Consider the following 17,244-nt stretch of genomic DNA (forward strand, 5'->3'; position numbering starts at 1 on the left):
GGAAAGAGCTGGGTTTCAGCAGCACAGGTTGCTCCTTCACGACAGGGAAGGTGTAGATCCCGGAGGCACACGGAGCACACAGCTCTCATACAGACCAATCTGTGCTGCACAAGAGGGGGAGCATGGCCCAGGAGCTGCTCCTCCCTGCCCCCAGGCACCCTCCACCCCCCCACCATGACTTCCTGCCCCTCCATGCACTCCAGGATGTGTTGGGCACTGAGCAGGTGCCAGCTGCTCTGCATGGACTTGCAGCAGGGCAGCTGTGGTGGAAGAGACAGGCTCTGCCTCAAGCTGGAGGAACTGATCCGAGGGTGTTCAGCAGTCCCACCCCCTCTGGGTGACAAGCACCCCGAAGAAACTCAGCTTCTTGTAACCGTCAGCAAGAACACACCAAGCACAGCAGCTTTAGGTAAGAAGGAAAGACCCCGGGATAAGAGATTTTTTTCTACTTCTACCACTTAATGGACGCCAGGCCACTTTCTGTGCTTTGCTGGGTGCCAAAGTTTGGGAGCAGCCCTGTTTTGGGCAGCTGGAGTCTGGGCAGGCAGATTAAGTTGAGACTGTGCAGACATTTCAGCACAGGGCTGTTCCTCCCTGCCCGCCCTCGGAGCTGGGATGAGCTGTGCTCTTCCTGGCAGGCTCTGAGCAGCAGTGCCTGGACACTCCCTGCTCCCCATTCACCAAGGCAGCCTGGGAGCTGGTGGCCCTGGCACACAGAGGCTCCCTGGAGCCCTTGCTGAGCCTGTGGAGCTCCCCTCTCGCTCAGTGCAAGGCAGGGGCTCCTCCAGCCCTGGAGAGCAGCTTCCAAATTCCTTCCAGGGCAGCCTTCTGCTTCTGTTCACTAACGAGCCAGAGCCTGGGCCACAGAAGAGCCCCATAAAGTTCACCACGGCCCCTCCGAGTGCTGCTAGCTCCAAAATACCCGGAACCCTGGCGCTGCAGTGTGGCTCCCAGGGCCACAGGCTCGGGAACAGCCGTCCAGAGCCGTGCGTGACTCGGCCCTGAGTCACCCTGGCCCAGTGGCCCGGCCCCACCGCACCCAGCCCGACCCGCAGCGGGGCGGCGTGGGTGTGCAGCCAGCCCTCTCCCCGGGCTCCATCCCACTGCCTGGCACGTTGCAGGATGAATGCAGCTCCTGAGCTCAGCAGCAGGTCAGAGCTGTGGGCTACGCCCAGCCTTGGGCACCTGAAGGACCAAGCCTCCACCGCAGACCCCAGAGTGGCACCGCTGGGACACAGCTCTGGTGCTGTGCCCCGCTCCAGGGTCTGCACCCCCACCATCCTCCCACCTGATCCAGGCAACAAACTTCTTAAAACTGAGCAATTGAGCAAAACAACGTTTAATGCTTCTCTCAGTCTCCTCCCAGCTCAGTGCCTCCCCACTGAGGGGGGGACACAGTTTGGCATCCCTTCTGGCACAGCTGCCTACAATCCTCCAGCCAAGGCTCTGTCTGGACGCTCCGAGGAGGCTTCCTTCATCCTGGTCCGAGTCATCCTCAGCCCTCCTATCCACAGGACTCTGCAGAGTGGCTCATGGCACGGCTCTGGCTGGCATCCAAGGTCCCAGTGACGAGAAGAGAGTGGCTACATTCAACAGTTCTTCAACTGGCAGCTTTAGCTACTGGAGAAGGACATAAAGCTTGCCACTGAAGAACTGGTGCTGGTTAGCCAGGAGCAGGGTGGCACAGCAGCACCTGGGAAGGGAACACACATTTCAGAGCCAGGATTGAACTGTGCCGAGCTGAGCTGTCACCCACAGCAGATTCTCTCCCTCCTCACAACGCTGACCTATTGCTCTGTCCTCCCCCCATTCAAGGAAATCCAGAGGCAGCTCCAACTTCAACTCTCCCCATCCCTCCCCGCTCCCAAAGCAGGTGGTGCGTGAGCTCCAGCACCTGCAGCCAGCCCTAAACCACGAGGAACAGGCAGGGAAATCCAAGGCCATTTCTGCTGGAAAATAAGAGATAAGGCCAGCGACTCCGGCAGGGCCTGGTGGCCGCAGCAGGGAGGCCACGGCAGGTGGGGGTTACGGCGTTCCCAGGGCTCACCTCGGGCATCCAGCAGCGCTGGCAGGGTCCCACCTGGACGGGAGCCAGCTGCTTCCTGACGGGGAAGACACTTTGTCAGGCTGCTGCCGAGCTACCGGCGGGGGAATTTCGGGCAGCTCAGCCCCCTTCGGAGTCGCTTTGTTGGAGGGCGAGGACGCCAACCCCAGGGTTGGTGTTGGACCCCACTGCTTCCCCCTTGACCCGGGAAAAATCCCTTTCCTACAACACCCAGAGCTGCTAGGGATCGAGTTTTGGGAACCTCCCGGGAAACCGGGCACGGTGAGGGACAGATAGCAACGGGAAACACGGGAAAAACCCCCGGGGGGCCACCACAGCATCCTCCCCCCAGCGTCACCCCAAAGGCACTGCGGGCCCGGGGGGGCACCGGGGGAGGCCGGACCCGGTGGGTGCTGCGGGGCTTTCGGTGCGGGGCCGGTGGCCGGGGCGCAGCGGCGGCGGCGGGGCCCGGCGGGGATGCCGAGCATTCCTGGCGTGCCGGGTACATCTGGTCCGGATTCCAGCGAGCTGGTCCCGGCCCTGCTCCACCCCCGCCGGCCCGTGAATCAGCACCCGCCGCTGAAGCCACCGGCCCCACCGGCACCGGGGGCCCCGCCGGCACCGGGGACCGACGGGGGGGGGGGGAGCGGGGGGCGGCTGTCGGTAAAAGGGCTCCCACCCAGCCCTTCTCAGCACCGACAGACCCCAGCGGCTCTGGGAAGGGCCCCGGTGGGAGCTCACCCCGCTACTAAAGAACGCTGTGCCCCCAGCTGGTGCCCCTCTCCCGGTATAACCGGGTCACCCCCCCTCCCCCAGTGTCTCTCCTCTCGGTAAAACCAACTCCCCCCTCCCCCGTGACGGAGGCAGCTCCCCACTCGCCGCTCCACGGCAAAGCCGCTCCTTCCACTCCCTCCGGGACACCCCGCCGCCCTCCCGGCCCTCCGCTGCCTGGGATGCTCCACTCCGTGCCCACGGCGGGGAGCGGCCGCGGGTCAAAGTCTGCCCAGTCCGGTCCCGGAGTGAAGGTCACCCCCGGGGCGGCCACCGCCCGTCGCGGGGAGGCCCCGGCCGCAGCCCCGCCCGCCCCACCGGGACCCCCGGGCGCGGGAGCCGCGCACGGGCCGCGGCCCCAACCCCCCCCCGCCTCCCCGCCCCGCCGCCACCGGGGGCGAGGCCGCCCGGCCCAGGCGGCGCCGCGGAGCCCGGCCAAGGACGCCCCGCGCCGCACCCCCCATGGCCGCCCTGCCCCGGGGAAAGGTGACCTTCCCTAACGGGTGCACCGTGGGGCCCCTCAAGCCCCGGAGCACCGAGGGCGCCGCGCGGGGCTCCGCCACCCGAACCGCCCGACCCAGCGCGGTACCGGCGGACCCACCTGCGCGGCTCGGTTGGGTTGGGTTGGGTTCGGTTCGGCTCGGCCCGGCGCCGCCGCCCGCCGGTGCCGCCCCGGCCGTGCCCGGTGCCGGTGCCGCCGCCTCCCCCCGCCGCGCGCCGGCTCCGTCCCGGATCAGCTGGCGGAGTCATGACGCAGCCGCCCCCGGCCACGCCCCCCGGCCACGCCCCCGGGCCAATCGCCGGCCGGTACCGCCGGCGCGCGCCGCGCCCGCCCCCGCGCCGCGATTGCCACCCGCTCCCGCCAATGGCGGCCCGGCGCGACCCACGGCTCAGCCAATGGGAAGGCAAAGCCAGCGCTCTGCCCCGCCCACCCCCCCGGGGGAGAGCTTGGCTCCCCCCCGGCCGAGCGGCGGTTGCCTTGGGAACGGACGGGGCCACCCCGCCGCGGGGCACGCCGGGAGTTGTAGTGCGGCGCGGCGCTCCCGGCGTGCCCCGCGTGCTGTGAGTTGGCATTTTCAAGCGGGTGAAGGGGCGGCGGGGGCAGGGCGGCTCCGAAGGTGCTCGACCCTTCCGCGGGCCCCGGGCGGGGCGTGGCGCTGCCGCGGGCACAGCCCGGCCGCCCCCACCCGCCCCCGGGCGGCGCCTCCCTGTGCCGGGGCTGGAGACACAGCCCCGATTCCGAGAAGTTGCTCCAAGTCCTCGACCAATCAGAAGTGAGCGCTCGCCGCGCGCACCAATGGGCGTGCGCGGGGGGCGTGGCCGCGAGAACTCGGCTGACCCCGATGACTTGGCAGCGCCGCGCGATGACTGGACAACTTCTTTAAAGGGGCCGCGCCCGCCGCGGGTGCCGGCGGGGGAGAGCGCAGCGCAGAGCAGCGGCGGCCCGGCCTGGCCCGGCGCACTCACCCGCTGCCCCGCCGGCACTCCCGGCGCTGCCGCTCCCGCCCCGCGGGGCGAGGTTCTGAGCTGCGGTGCCCCTTTAAGGCCGTTTCCTGCCCTTCGTCCCAGTAACAGCTGATTGCAGCGGGCCAGGGCCGGGCGGCCAATCGGCGGCCGCCACGTCCCACCCACGTGACTCCCACGCGCCGCCGCGCCATGCGGCGCTGCCCGGCGGGAGCCCCCGGCGCCCTTAAAGGGGCCGCGCGTGGTCCGGCCGCCCGTGGATGTCGTGACCGTGTGCCCCGCGGGTGCCGCCGCACCCGCCGGTCCCGGCAGCGCCCGGGCGGTGGCGGGAGGACGCGGCTCGGCTCACGGGCACCGGGGCCGAGCAGCTCCCGTAGCGTGCGGTGCCTCGCGGGGCAGAGGACGGCAGGGTCCCGGGTCGGCGGGGCGAGACCGGCCCCGCCGTCCCGCGCCGGCTGCCCCGGGCACTCACCTGCCGCCGGTGGGGTCCGCCTGCGGCGGGCGGGGACCCCTTTAAGACCGGCTGCCTCGTCAGCGCGGCTCGCCCGGCTCCAGCTGACAGCCCGGGGCGCCTCTGACGTCACGGTGACGTCACGCCCCGCCGCTGCCCATGCACGGCCCCGCGCCCCGGCCGCGCGCACCCGCGCCGGCCCCCCCCGCCCCGCGGCCGCTGGAGGGAGCCCGGGCCCGGCCCCGCGGGGGCCCGGCGGGGAGCGCGGCCCGGCCCCCCCCGCGCACATGGCGGCGCGGCGGCCGCATGTGACCGCCGTCACCTGACCAACATGGCCGGGGCCGCCCCCGCCGCCGCCCGCCGCGGCTGAGCCGCCGCCGCCAGGTAACGCGGGGCCGCCGGGGCGGTGAGGGACCCCACGGGGGGATGAGGGCTCCCCGGAGCGGCCCTCGGGGCCGCGGGGCTCAGCCCGGCTCCGCGGTCCCCCCGCCGGTGGCGAGGGCCCCGAGGGGCCGGGGCCGCCTGACCGGCCGTGGCCGTGGCTCGGTGCTGGGTCCGTGCTCCTTGCTGGCAGCATCCTCTGGGTCGCCCCCGCGGCCCCTCTCCGGGCTCTGCAGAGGTCCCTTTGTGTCCCCAATACGGGGGTTGTGCTGGAGATGCCCTCGTGTGTCCCCTCCGGCTGCGGAGGTGCCGTTGTGTCCCCCTCCATATCCCGTCACGGTCCTTTTCAGTCCGTGGGGCTGGGAATGTCCCATTGTGTCCCTCAGGCCCAGGGCTGAGCAGGTGCCATCACGTCCTGGCTGTGGATGTTCCACTGTGTGTCCCCCAGCAACCCTGGGCCTGCAGAGGTCCTATAATGTCCCTTCCCCCAGCACTTGGATGTGCCGGTCCCCATCGTGTCCCCATCGTGTCCCCCTGCCATGTCACCCTGCCTGGCTGCAGAGGTCCCACCTTGTCCCTCACAGCCAGGGCTGGTCCCATCTCAGCCCCCACACACAGGCACAGTGACCAAGCTCCTCAAACCACCTTTTTTTTTTTCCCTGAGCGCCCATGGGGAAGTGAGACTCGCTGCTCCCTGGGGCGGGCAGGGTGGTTCTGTGCTCTGCTCACTCACAGCCTGTCTGGGCCACCTTTCTCCCAGCAGAATCCAGCATGGAAGGCTTCCTGCAGAGCGTGGAGAAGGACCTGAACATCGACCGCCGGCAGCTGGCCCCCGAGAGGACCCACGTCACCGCTTTCGTGCCGGTCAAATGGCTGCAGAGCCTCAAGGAGCGCCGGGTGCTGCCGGCGGCCTGCCCGCGGCCCGAGGGGCTGAGCGAGGTGGAGGTCAGGACGTTCCTGCAGCACTCGGTGCAGAAACTCCCGGCGGGCTGGACACGGGTGGAGATCCACGGGCTGCGGAAGGCCCGGCTGGGATACCCGCTGCGGGCACAGCCCCCCGAGCAGCGCTGCGGCGGCAGCGTGGACACCCTGCACGGCTTCATGCAGAGCGTGGCCACCCAGAACTACCACAACCTGTGGGGCCGGGCTCATGGGCTGTACGCGCGGCCCTACCGGCGCCCGGACGCGCCGCCCACGGTGCCGGCGCTGGACGCGCTGAGGGCCGCCCTGCACAGAGCCTACGGCTGCCCCGTCCTCCAGGTGGGCAGGAACGTGCCTGGCACGTCCCCCGCCAAGGAGAGCGTGGCCAAAGGGGTGCCCTTGTGCCCCAACGTGCTGCAGGCTGAGGCGCTGCTGGAGTCGGCCGACATGCTGTACATCATCTACCCCTATGTGCAGTACTGCCTGCACGACATTGTGACCTTCAGCCCGGCCAAGCTCACCAACAGCCACGCCAAGATCCTCTTCCTCCTCTTCCACGTGCTGCAGGCCATGAGGGCTTGTCACCAGGCGGGTCTGGCTTGTGGAGATTTCTCCCTTCGGGACGTGGCTGTGGATGAGAAGCTGTGCAGCCGGCTGCGTGTGAACTTCAGAGGGTACGAGGGGCCGGGGGAGGAGGAGGAGAACCTGGAGGGTGGTCTGGAACGAGAGAGTGAGCAAAGCTGTGTGCAAAGGCAGGAGGTGACATGCAGTGCCTGCCAGAAGGATCTCCGAGACCTGGTGTTACAGTGGGTGCACGGGCAGGTCAGCAACTTCGACTACCTTATGCGTCTGAACAGCTTGGCTGGGAGGAGAATGGGAGACCCCAATTACCACCCGGTTCTTCCCTGGGTGGTGGACTTCACTACCAAAAACGGCAAGTTCAGGGACCTGAGGAAATCCAAGTTCCGTCTCAACAAGGGGGACAAACAGCTGGACTTCACCTACGAGATGACCAAGCAGGCGTTTGTTGCGGGGGGCTCGAGTGGGGAGCAGCTCCACGTCCCCCATCACATCTCGGACGTCCTCTCGGATATCACCTACTACGTGTACACGGCCCGCAGGACACCCAGGGCAGTGCTGTGCTGCCACGTGAGGTCCCAGTGGGAGCCCAACGAGTACCCAGCCAGCATGGAGCGCATGCAGAGCTGGACACCTGACGAGTGCATCCCAGAGTTTTACACAGACCCCTCCATCTTCCGCTCCATCCACCCGGACATGCCCGACCTGGATGTGCCGTCGTGGTGCAGCTCCTACGAGGAGTTCATCGAAGTTCACCGCATGCTGCTGGAGAGCCGGGAGGTCTCCCAGGACCTGCACCACTGGATTGACCTCACATTTGGCTACAAGCTGCTGGGGAAGGATGCAGTCAAGGAGAAGAACGTCTGCCTCCACTTGGTTGACAACCACACGCACCTGACGACCTATGGAGTCGTGCAGCTCTTTGACCAGCCCCATCCCAGGCGCATGGTGGGACTTGCCTACACTCCTGCAGAAGCTCCAGCCATTGCCCGGCCTCTGCTCCAGAACATCCGGGAGACCGTGGTTGTGGAGGACATCCAAGGCCAAGTGACAGATGCAGTCAATGGGCTGGTCCTGGAGGCTACTCCCAGTGAAACCACCTGGTCTGGGGAGAAACCCATCGCTGGTGAGGACGATTTGGAGCAAGGCACAGAAGCCCTGGATTCCATTTCTGCTCCTGGGAGAGCCCCTGACCAGCCCTGTGCCACTGTGCCTCCAGCACAGCCCTCCGCCCTCCCTGCTTATGTCAACGACGGCAAATCCTCAGGGGTCCGACCGCTCCGTCGGAGCAAGCCAGGGGCTGTGGATCAGCTCGACATGAAGATCACACTTCCTGAAGGCTTCAACCCGCTCCAGGCCCTGGAGGAACTGGAGAAATTGGACAATTTCTTGGTTAAAGGCTTAAGCAGCGAGATGCAGCTGATGGAGCAGCCGTGGGAAGAGCCACCCTTGAGTCTCTCAGACCTCTTCCAGAGGGACATGCAAGCTCTGGGCATCCTGGTAGCTGAGATTATATTTGCACCGAGGCTTCGTCCTTCGAAGCCCGACGCGTCGCTGTTGGAGCGGTTCCTGATGGTGCGGAACCTCTGCCGTTACCATCCCAAGGAGATCCCGGCCCCGCTGCAGCACGTGCTGCACGTCCTGCTGCAGCTGAGCGTGCCCGTGGAGAAGCTGCTGAAGACCAGGCTGGGCAAGGGCGCAGTGCAGCTGTTTGAATACAAACCCATCTCCCAGGGCCTCCCCCCACCCTGTCCCGTGCAGCTCCTCAGCCCTTTCAGCTCCATTGTCCCCTTCCCCACGTACTTCCCAGCTCTGCACAAGTTCATTTTCACCTATCAGGCAAAGAAGATCGAGGATGAAGGGCAAGGCCGGGAGCTTGTTTTCCAGCTGTGGCAGCAGCTGGAGGGGATCCTTTCTGAAATCACTCCTGAGGGCCTGGAGATTCTTCTGCCTTTCATATTATCTCTGATGTCTGAGGAAAACACCGCTGTCTACGCAGCGTGGTACCTCTTTGAACCCATAGCTAAATCCCTCGGGCCCAAGAATGCCAATAAATACCTGCTGAAACCCCTGATCGGAGCCTACGAGACGCCCTGCTCCCGCCACGGCAGGTTCTACCTGTACACAGACTGCTTTGTGGCCCAGCTGATCGTGCGCCTGGGGCTGCAGTCCTTCCTCATGAACCTGCTGCCCCACATCCTGCAGATTCTCGTGGGCATCGAGAGCTCGCGCGAGGAGAGCAAATCCTTCCTCGGCACCGCTGAGGATGATGAGAGCGGAGGGGAGAGCCCGGTGTCGTGTGTGTTTGGGGAGGAGATCAAGATGGACGTGGAGCACAGCTCTGCTGCACTTGACCTCCTGGACTACACCTCTGGGGTCAGCTTCCATGACCAGGCCTACCTGCCTGAGGGGGAGGACTTCCAGAGTGGCCTCTACGTTGGGGAATCCCTGCAGCCCCAGGAGCAGGAATCGCTCAGCCTCGGCCGGCTGAGTGACAAGAGCAGCGCCAGCGAGGTGTCCCTGGGCGAGGACAGACCTGCAGATGGGGACTCCCAGAAGGACAAGAGCAGCTTGAAGTCGATGGACAGCAGCCAGGACCTGAAGCAGAGCGAGGACTCGGAGGAGGAGGAAGAGGAGCACGAGGAAGATGAGCACGAGGACGCGGTGGTCGACGCGGAGCTGACGGTGGTCGTGGATGCTGCTGGGGCGTCTGTGGATGTCACCCTGGCTGATGACAGCAGCGAGCCAGAGGATGGGGAGGGAGAGGAACTGCCAGATCACTCTGATGACAAAGAGCAGACCATACTGCTGGGTAAGACCCTGCCAGTGTCCTGGCTGTTGGGCAGAGCCTCGGGAGAAGCAGGTCCAGGTTTGGGGGAGTTTGTGGTCCCAGCTTGGGGACAGTGATGAAACCAGGGTAAGAGGCCAGGACTGCATGTGGCTCTGAGAGTCAGGGTTGGGGCAGCAGGGACTGCTAGACTGTTAGATAGCTAACCTGTGCCGTGCTGGGCGCTGTCCTTGCGACTGCTGCTGTTTTGCAGACACAGCCTGTAAGATGGTGAGGTGGCTCTCGGCCAAGCTGGGCCCGACCGTCACGTCCCGCTTCATCGCCAGGAACCTGCTCCGGCTGCTCACGTCTTGCTACGTCGGTAATGCCTCTCCCCTGGGTCCAGGGTGGGCTGTGCCCCCAGTCTGTCTGCTTGGGTGTGGCTGCTGCTTCAGCTCATGAAGTGGTGTTCTCTGGGCAGGCCCGACCAGGCAGCAGTTTGTACCGAGCAGTGATGAGAACAGTCCTCTGAGTACAGGAAATATCTACCAGAAGCGGCCCGTGCTGGGAGATCAGGTGTCCAAGCCAGTGCTGGCCTGCCTCGTGCACGTGGCATATTTGTATGGAGAGCCTGTCCTCACCTACCAGTACCTGCCCTACATCAGCTACCTGGTCAGTATTGCCTTTTTCTCCTCTCTGCTGGGGCAAGAGTTGCGTCCAGGCACAATGGGAAGATGTAAAAAAAAAAATAGCCCAGCCTTGCCAGGAGCCTCTTGCATAAAAACTGAGCTTGGCTGGACTCTGTCTGGGCCAGTATGGGCTGAGCAGCTCTGGCTGTGCTGGCTGAGAAGGGCAGGAGAGGCACTTTCACCTCCTGCCACAAGCTCCAGACTGCTCCCAGCAAAGCACATGGCTGTGTTCATACCCTTCTTTCCCTGTCAGACCTTGTGAAAGCAGAGAAAAAGCATTTATTCTGCTGTTTAGCAGAATTTAGCATTTATTCGGCCCAAACAGAGCTGGCACAAGGATGGGATTGTGATAACAGGCAGGAGGAGCAGCTTGTGCTGCTGTGAGATTGCTGGAGTGAGTGTTCACAGAGGTCTGTGTGGGTAGATAGGGCCGAAATGGGAGGAGACCAACGGGTTTTCAACTGAATAAAAAGCACTGGCAAGGCTCACCAACTTTTCAGCTTGAAGTTCATAGCAAAAAGGAAATGTATAATGCAGCCGGTTGAAAAACTTAATTTTTCATTAAAAAGAAAAAGGGTTTGAATGTTTTAAACAGGCTTATTTTTCATATTGCTCCCTCTTTAGTGGTTGTAAACACTTTGGTTGTGGATTATCGTTTAAATGGAAAACTTCAGTAGCTTTCTGATAATTTAAACATAGAGGAAAAGAGGCCACAGCTGTTCATTTAAGGAAAACAAAAAGGCATTGTCAGTTTTTCCAGTGTTGAAGTGAAGATTTTTCAGGGGAAAAAATCCCATTTTTCAGCAAAAATCATTCCCCACCCAGATGCAATCATAGCTCCAGCTGTTCTGCTTTGCTTTCCTAAGCTCATTGCTTGGGGGCACAGAGGGGATTAATACCCCTGTGAAACAGCATTTGGCAACCTGATACTGGAGCAGTGGAACTGGCGGGTCACAAATAGGATAAAGTCAATCCTTCTTGCAGGATTTGGCAGGGTGGCTATTTTGTGAGAGGAAGAGCCTCTGTGATGAGCTGGAAGATGGCAGGTGTACAAGAAATATAGCAGGAACTGGGAATTGTCTGTGGGTTTTGTTACTGGCTCTCTTTTCTTGGGTGTTTGATTTGTCTAGGAGTTAGGAAATAGGACAATGTAGAAAGAAATATTTTAGTGTTGCTGCTGATGTTATTAACTCTTTGGCACTGCCATAACAGCAGCAGTACATTGTCAGCAGAAAAAGGATGTGCAGTTCTGCCTCATGAAATTATTAGAAGCTGGATTTCTAGAAGTCAGCAGCGGGTTTGCCCATAATTTGTGCTTGGATATTTCATGCAAGGATTGTTCCTCCGCAGGCTGTGGGATGAAGACACTGATTTTTGCTTTTAAATTGTGCATATGTAAAAGTTTCCCCTCTCTCTGTGCTGACAGATGATGTCCTGGGGTGTCCAGGGTGGTTTGGGCCAGTGTGGGGTTGTTGGTCTTGCTACTGAGCTTCCTGCTTGTGGGGATGTTGTACTCTGCAGAGGAAATCTGTGAGCTTAGGGGTGTCATTCCCCATTTTCTGCAGGCTCATCTCTTGTGCTGCTAGGTGCCTGTCAGTTTTTGGACTCCTCCCTTGAGGGACAGACACGTTTTGCTGTTGAGATCCAGTGCTCAGGTTCCTCTGCCAGGAGCTGTGACCAGCAGTGCTGTGCTGGGTTTGAGGCTGAGCACAGGTGATCCCAGGGTCACCTTTGCTGTGTCCTGCTGGGGAGGTGGTGGCCCTGGCTCTGAAGGAGTCCCTCTCACAGGTTGCACCCGGCGCTGGCTCCGGCGGTGTCCGGCTGAACAGTCGGAAGGAGGCCGGGCTCCTGGCTGCCGTGACACTGACACAGAAGATCGTGGTGTGTCTCTCTGACACCACCCTGATGGACATCCTCCCCAAGATCAGTCAAGAGGTGCTGCTCCCAGTGCTGGGCTTCCTCACTTCGCCAGCTGTCGGGTAAGTGCTGCAGGATTGGCACAAAATCAGGGATTTGGGAATGGTTCTGTGGGGGCATTAATGCTGCCAGGGCTGGGGGTTGTTTCTGCTCTGATGTGCATCTCCTTGCACTGGTACACTGCTGAAAGCATCCTGATAACACACAAAAGGCAGGAAGCATGAGGCAGAGGATGGAAAAAAGGGATATGTGGAGGGCAGGCTGGTCATGGATGTCCTCTTCAGTTTCCCCAGTGGAGCCCAGGCCCGTGTTGTCCTGTGTGTGAAGACAATCAGCCTCATTGCCTTGATCTGCCTGCGGATTGGGCAGGAGATGGTGCAGCAGCACCTGAGTGACACAGTGAGGAACTTCTTTGGGGCATTCTCGCTGCTGCAGGAGCTGCAGGACCAGGTCAGTGGTGTGGGAGAGGTCCTCCTGCATTTCCCAGATGTGGGAATGTGGTAGGCATACACCTATACTATACACAATACTGTGTTTGTGTGGTAAGAGCATCTCATCTTGGGGTTTATCTGACCTTGTTTTTCTTGTCCAGGGGTTGACAGCAGAGTCGCTGAGCAGCTGTGACATGCCAGTGATGGAGGTGCCCCTTTCAGATGGGAAGCTGCTGGCCCTGGATCCATCTGTGTTGGTGGAGTTACAGAAGGTGTTCAACCCCGAGATGGCCTACATCACCTACATCCCCTTCTCCTGCTTGCTGGGTATGCCTTGGCCACCAGCTCCAGGGATCTGTGAGGGAGCTCTGTGCTCTGGGCATGCTGTGCTGGGTGTGAACGCCAGGGCAGTCACAGCTCACAGGGCTGCTGGGGGAAATCCACAGCTTCTACAGCATGGCTTGGCCTGATTCTTGTGTTGGGAGCCCACTGGCCTTCAGGCTGCCTTGGCTGGGAGCAGATGTAGCTGACTTGGGGGATGCTGTGTCCACATCCTTGTGTATGGAGGGGGATGATGATGATGATGGGGACATTGCTTCCCTTGCAGCCACATTGTCTCTGTCTCCTCAGGTGATGTTATCCGCACGGTTGTGCCCAACCACTCTCTGGTTGAGAAGCTGGCCAGCCTCCACCTGGAGAACGTGAACCCCCACAACCTGCAGGCCGTTGGCCTGGAACAAACACCGAGTGTGGTGGGCTCAGACCAAGACCCTCGAGGGGCTGAGCCCTTCTCCAGCCCACAGGAGGACACGCACTCTGGCACTTTTGGGAGTGTCCTGGTGGGGAACCGCATCCAGGTGCCCGTGGACACGCAGCGGGAGGGTCTTGGCTTGCTGCGCCTCAGCGCTGGCTCTGATGGATCCGTTCCCAGCTCGTCCAGCGAGGAGAGCGCCCTGAAGCACGACCTGCCCCGCAGCACCCACATGCTGTGTGGGAACTGGCTGGCCTACTGGCAGTACGAGATCGGGGTGAGCCAGCACGACCCCCGCTTCCACTTCCACCAGATCAAGCTGCAGAGTTTCTCAGGGCATTCCGGGGCCATCAAGTGCGTGGCACCGCTGGGCAGCGAGGATTTCTTCCTGAGTGGCAGCAAGGACAAGACGGTGCGGCTTTGGCCGCTGTACAACTACGGGGATGGCACCAGCGAGGTGCCACCGCGCTTCACCTACGCCGAGCACAAGAAGTCTGTGTTCTACGTGGGCCAGCTGGAGGCACCGCAGCACGTGGTGAGCTGTGACGGCACCGTGCACATCTGGGACCAGTTCACGGGTAAGAAGGGAAAGGGTGAGGAACTGGAGTGAACTGGTCCAGCCCTTACAGGCAGGGGCTGTGCTGAGTTTGGATGGCTCCTGTTAAAAACCAGCACAGAACCAGAGATTTGCTGTGTGACTTGTCCTGCCATAATACCTGTCATCCTTTCACAGGCAAACTTCTGCGGACTTTTGATGAGTTAGACAGCAAGGTCCCCATCACAGCTGTGACCACCATGCCACCTCCCTATCACAGCATCTCTGTGGCCAGTGCAGACTCTGTGCTGAGGTTCATCGACCACAGGAAGCCGGGACTACAGGTAGGGATGCGGTGCTGTGAGTCACCTTCCTCCAGCCCTGTGCTTAATGATGGGATCACAGCTGGCCCAAAGCCCAGATCCCAAAGCCAGCTGTGATGGCTCCATGGAAACCAGCTTGTCCCTTAAATGCCAGCTCCCCTGAGCTTCACCCCCCAGCTGGACTGTCTCTGTTGCAGCACGAGTTCCGCCTGGCCAGTGGCGTGAGCGCGGGGCTCATCCGCTGCCTGGCCGTGAGTCCCAGCGGCCGCAGCGTCATGGCCGGCTTCTCCTCCGGCTTCATCGTGCTGCTGGACACCAGGACGGGGCTCATCATGCGTGGCTGGCCTGCCCATGAGGGAGACATCCTGCAGATCAAGGTGAGAGGCTCAGCTGGGATCAGGGTGGGGCCTCATTGATGCTCTGAGGCTGTGTGGAGCATCCTTCCTTCAGGGCTTGTGTGCTGCATCCGTTGCAATATCCCTGAGAGGCTGCCCAAGCTCTCCTGCCCCATGTTAGTGCTGCTGCCAACTGTTCTTGGTCCAACTCGTGCTGCCAGAGTTCAGCCCTCCTGGGTTTCAATGCCTGCCAGGCAGGTCTGCAGCAGGGGCAGGGCAGGGTCATGACTTCCGTGAAGGAGCAAATGTGTTGCTTTCTCCACGGGGCTCTGGGCTTCCCTGCGAGAGGGTTGCTCTAATGAGTAACTCTTGTCCATATTTACCCGCCCCAGGGAGCAGTGCTGGGTCTCCAGTGTCCTCGACCCAAATGTGGGTTAAACAAAGTTCAGCAGTGTGGGTTGTTTACCCTCTCACTAGCTCTGCTAATAAGCAGCTCCAGGCTTCTCCTACCCACAGCAGTATTTTCAAATGTGAGAGACCCTCCCAATTCCTTCTCCTGAGAATGAAAACAGTTTGGCAGGTGATTTAGTGGAGAGGGAGACTGCACGGTAATCCCTGTACCCACTGCAGTACTAACAGATGATGAATGAGTTGTGTTGGGTGTCAGGGTGTTGTTGAGAAGAGGCCCAGCCCATCTCTTGGAGGAGATTGCCAGCTACCAGAGCATCCTTTACCTTGCAGTGTCCACCCAAGGCCTTGCTCAGTACCATCAGCTGCTTGGAAGTGGCTCAGACTGTCCTGAGGGATTGCACTGTGACCATTGGATCACTGGCAGCCACCTGATGCTCTCATGTGCAGCACCAGATTGTGAGTTTTTACAGAAGTGTCTGTTCACTGGCCTTTCCTCTCCTGCAGGCTGCAGAGGGCAACGTGCTGATCAGCTCCTCCTCAGATCATTCCCTGACTGTCTGGAAGGAGCTGGAGCAGAAACCTTTGCACCACTACAAATCTGCCTCCGAGCCCATCCACGCGTTCGACCTCTACGGTAACGAAGTGGTCACGGGCACCGTGGCCAACAAGATCGGGGTCTACTCCATGCTGGAGTCCTCAGCCCTGCCCACCAGCACGACCAAGCTGAGCTCAGAGAACTTTCGGGGTACACTGACCAGCCTGGCAGTGCTGCCCACAAAGTGCCACCTCCTGCTGGGCTCGGACAACGGCATCATCCGGCTCCTGGCGTAGTGACCCCCGGCCTGGCAGCCTGTGGCTGTCCCACAGTGCTGTGCTGGAGCTGGAAGCCAGCAGCATGGCTTTTGGAGGAGGCAGAGGCAGATGTTTCTAAGCAGAGGATGCAGAGGGAGCTGTACTTGTTATGTCTCTAAGCTCTTTCTGTATCTTGAAAAAGAAAAAAAAAAAAAGCCATAACTGAGAAACCTCCGCTGCTGCCGGGAGAGATATTGGGCGTTGTAGGTCACTGTCACCCCTGCAGAGAGGCCTGGAGCTTTCCTTACCGTGTGTGCCTGATCCCCAGGGGACTGTGAGCTGCCCTCCACAGTAATAGGGACCACAGGTACCCTCCCCCCTTCAGTTAAGGGGTAAGAGGTGCCCCTTGACAAAACACAACAGTTTAGCTACTGCCACCTGCACTTCCCCTTCCCTTCCTCTCCTGAACCACTGAACAGCCCCACTGGGATGGCAGAAGCTGGGCCTGGGAACTGCTGCCTTTGGAGCTGCATCTCCTCCTCCTGTGGCTGGTGCTCAAAGCCCAGAGGAGGTGCTCTGTGAACTTCAGGTTCTGCCAGCTGAGTTAGAGCCTGCATGGGAGGAGGAGAGGCTCACCAGAGCCCTTCTGCTGCCGTGTTGGCTCCAGGGCAAGGACTGGAATGGAAGCCAGCCAAGGCACAAACCCCATCTGCCCTGCCAGTTCCTGTGAGTGGGCTGCTGCACAGGGGCAGATTGGGCTGGGAATGTGACTCTCTAAAGAGGCCAGAACTAGATGCTTCCATGGGGATTTTGGCTTCTGGAGCACTGGGGTAGGGCAGTTGTTGGTTCCTACCCCAGCATCCCATGATGATGTAAGGGGTGAGGAATGCCATGTGTGCTGTGCACTGGCATTGATCCTCAATAAATCCTTCTAATCCTCTCCTTCGTGCTGGTCAGGCTCCTGGGGAAGACCGGACAGCAAAAAGGTGCTCAAGTGTTGTGCCCTCCTGCCCCTGTAGGGTGAGAGGCAGGAGGCAAGAATCCAGCATGGTCTCTCTTTGACCTTTCCTTTGGGACAGCACTGTCTGTTCCCACCCCAAAGGCACAGAGGGTGCTCTTTGCCCCACCACTAGGAGCAGTTTCCTCCCTTCTATGTCAGCCCTTTTCCCACCCATCCTTTAGCCTAGCCAGAGCCAGTATCAGGGGAGTGGGAATCTCTTACCTTGGGCAGAGGAGGAGCCTGCTGTGGGTTGTCCTGCGAGGGGAAAGGGCTTCCATGCAGCTGCCACCTGCAGGGGGCTGGGGAGGTGAGTGGTTGGCCAGTGCTGTCCTTCCCTACCCAAGGGGAGCTCTCAGTCCCACGTTGCCTATTAAACATTTGCAATAGATGTAAATATTTACTTCTAATATACTCTTTGAAAGAACTGCAGAGCTCTGTGTGTGTGTGTGTGTGTGTAAGCTCTGTGCTGGAGGGGCTGGGTGTGCTGGCTGCAGCCCTCCTGCTGCTCAGCCAAAGTGACACCTCCTCCTTCAGGCTCCTCTTGTGTTCTGGGGGAGCCCTGGATGTAGAACAGGATTCTGCTGCACAGGATTTGCTTTCCAAGGGGAAATAGCTCCCAAATGTGGTTGGAGAGCTCAGCTCTGTCTGGGGTGAGCTTGGGAAACAAGAGTTCCTGCGAGGA

General features: G+C 61.3%; 1 protein-coding gene and 1 long non-coding RNA gene across 4 annotated transcripts; one reads left to right on the forward strand and one right to left on the reverse strand.

The window, feature by feature from the left end:
- Positions 1-1,323: 1,323 nt before the first annotated feature.
- Positions 1,324-3,891, reverse strand: LOC137485740 (uncharacterized). Its single transcript, XR_011005446.1, has 2 exons — positions 3,417-3,891; positions 1,324-1,693 (listed from the first exon to the last, which is right to left on the reverse strand). It is a non-coding gene; the product is annotated as an uncharacterized lncRNA (long non-coding RNA).
- WDR81 (WD repeat domain 81) lies at positions 3,891-16,991 on the forward strand. Of its 3 annotated transcripts, none has more exons than XM_068210404.1 (11): positions 3,891-4,089; positions 5,875-9,423; positions 9,653-9,760; positions 9,860-10,050; positions 11,856-12,046; positions 12,269-12,434; positions 12,577-12,742; positions 13,046-13,744; positions 13,900-14,045; positions 14,222-14,401; positions 15,275-16,991. In XM_068210404.1, exons 2-11 carry the CDS (start codon positions 5,883-5,885, stop codon positions 15,599-15,601), a joined length of 5,715 nt encoding a protein of 1,904 aa, XP_068066505.1. In that variant the 5' UTR covers positions 3,891-4,089; positions 5,875-5,882; the 3' UTR covers positions 15,602-16,991. The 3 variants fall into 3 exon arrangements, with proteins under 3 accessions (XP_068066505.1, XP_068066503.1, XP_068066504.1); XM_068210402.1 differs by lacking the exon at positions 3,891-4,089 and adding an exon at positions 4,976-5,114; XM_068210403.1 differs by lacking the exon at positions 3,891-4,089 and adding an exon at positions 4,982-5,114 and having other exon boundaries at positions 5,872-9,423.
- Positions 16,992-17,244: the final 253 nt, after the last annotated feature.

This window comes from Anomalospiza imberbis, chromosome 20 (assembly GCF_031753505.1).
Source record: "Anomalospiza imberbis isolate Cuckoo-Finch-1a 21T00152 chromosome 20, ASM3175350v1, whole genome shotgun sequence".
In the NCBI taxonomy this organism is placed as follows: Eukaryota; Metazoa; Chordata; class Aves; order Passeriformes; family Viduidae; genus Anomalospiza; species Anomalospiza imberbis.

Bases quoted from the DNA above. Each gene is read 5' to 3' on its own strand.
- WDR81 (XM_068210404.1), top strand. From the start codon at position 5,883: ATGGAAGGCTTCCTGCAGAGCGTGGAGAAGGACCTGAACATCGACCGC. The intron at 9,424-9,652 runs GTAAGACCCTGC...GCTGTTTTGCAG, and splicing joins AGAGCAGACCATACTGCTGG to ACACAGCCTGTAAGATGGTG. The intron at 9,761-9,859 runs GTAATGCCTCTC...TTCTCTGGGCAG, and splicing joins GCTCACGTCTTGCTACGTCG to GCCCGACCAGGCAGCAGTTT.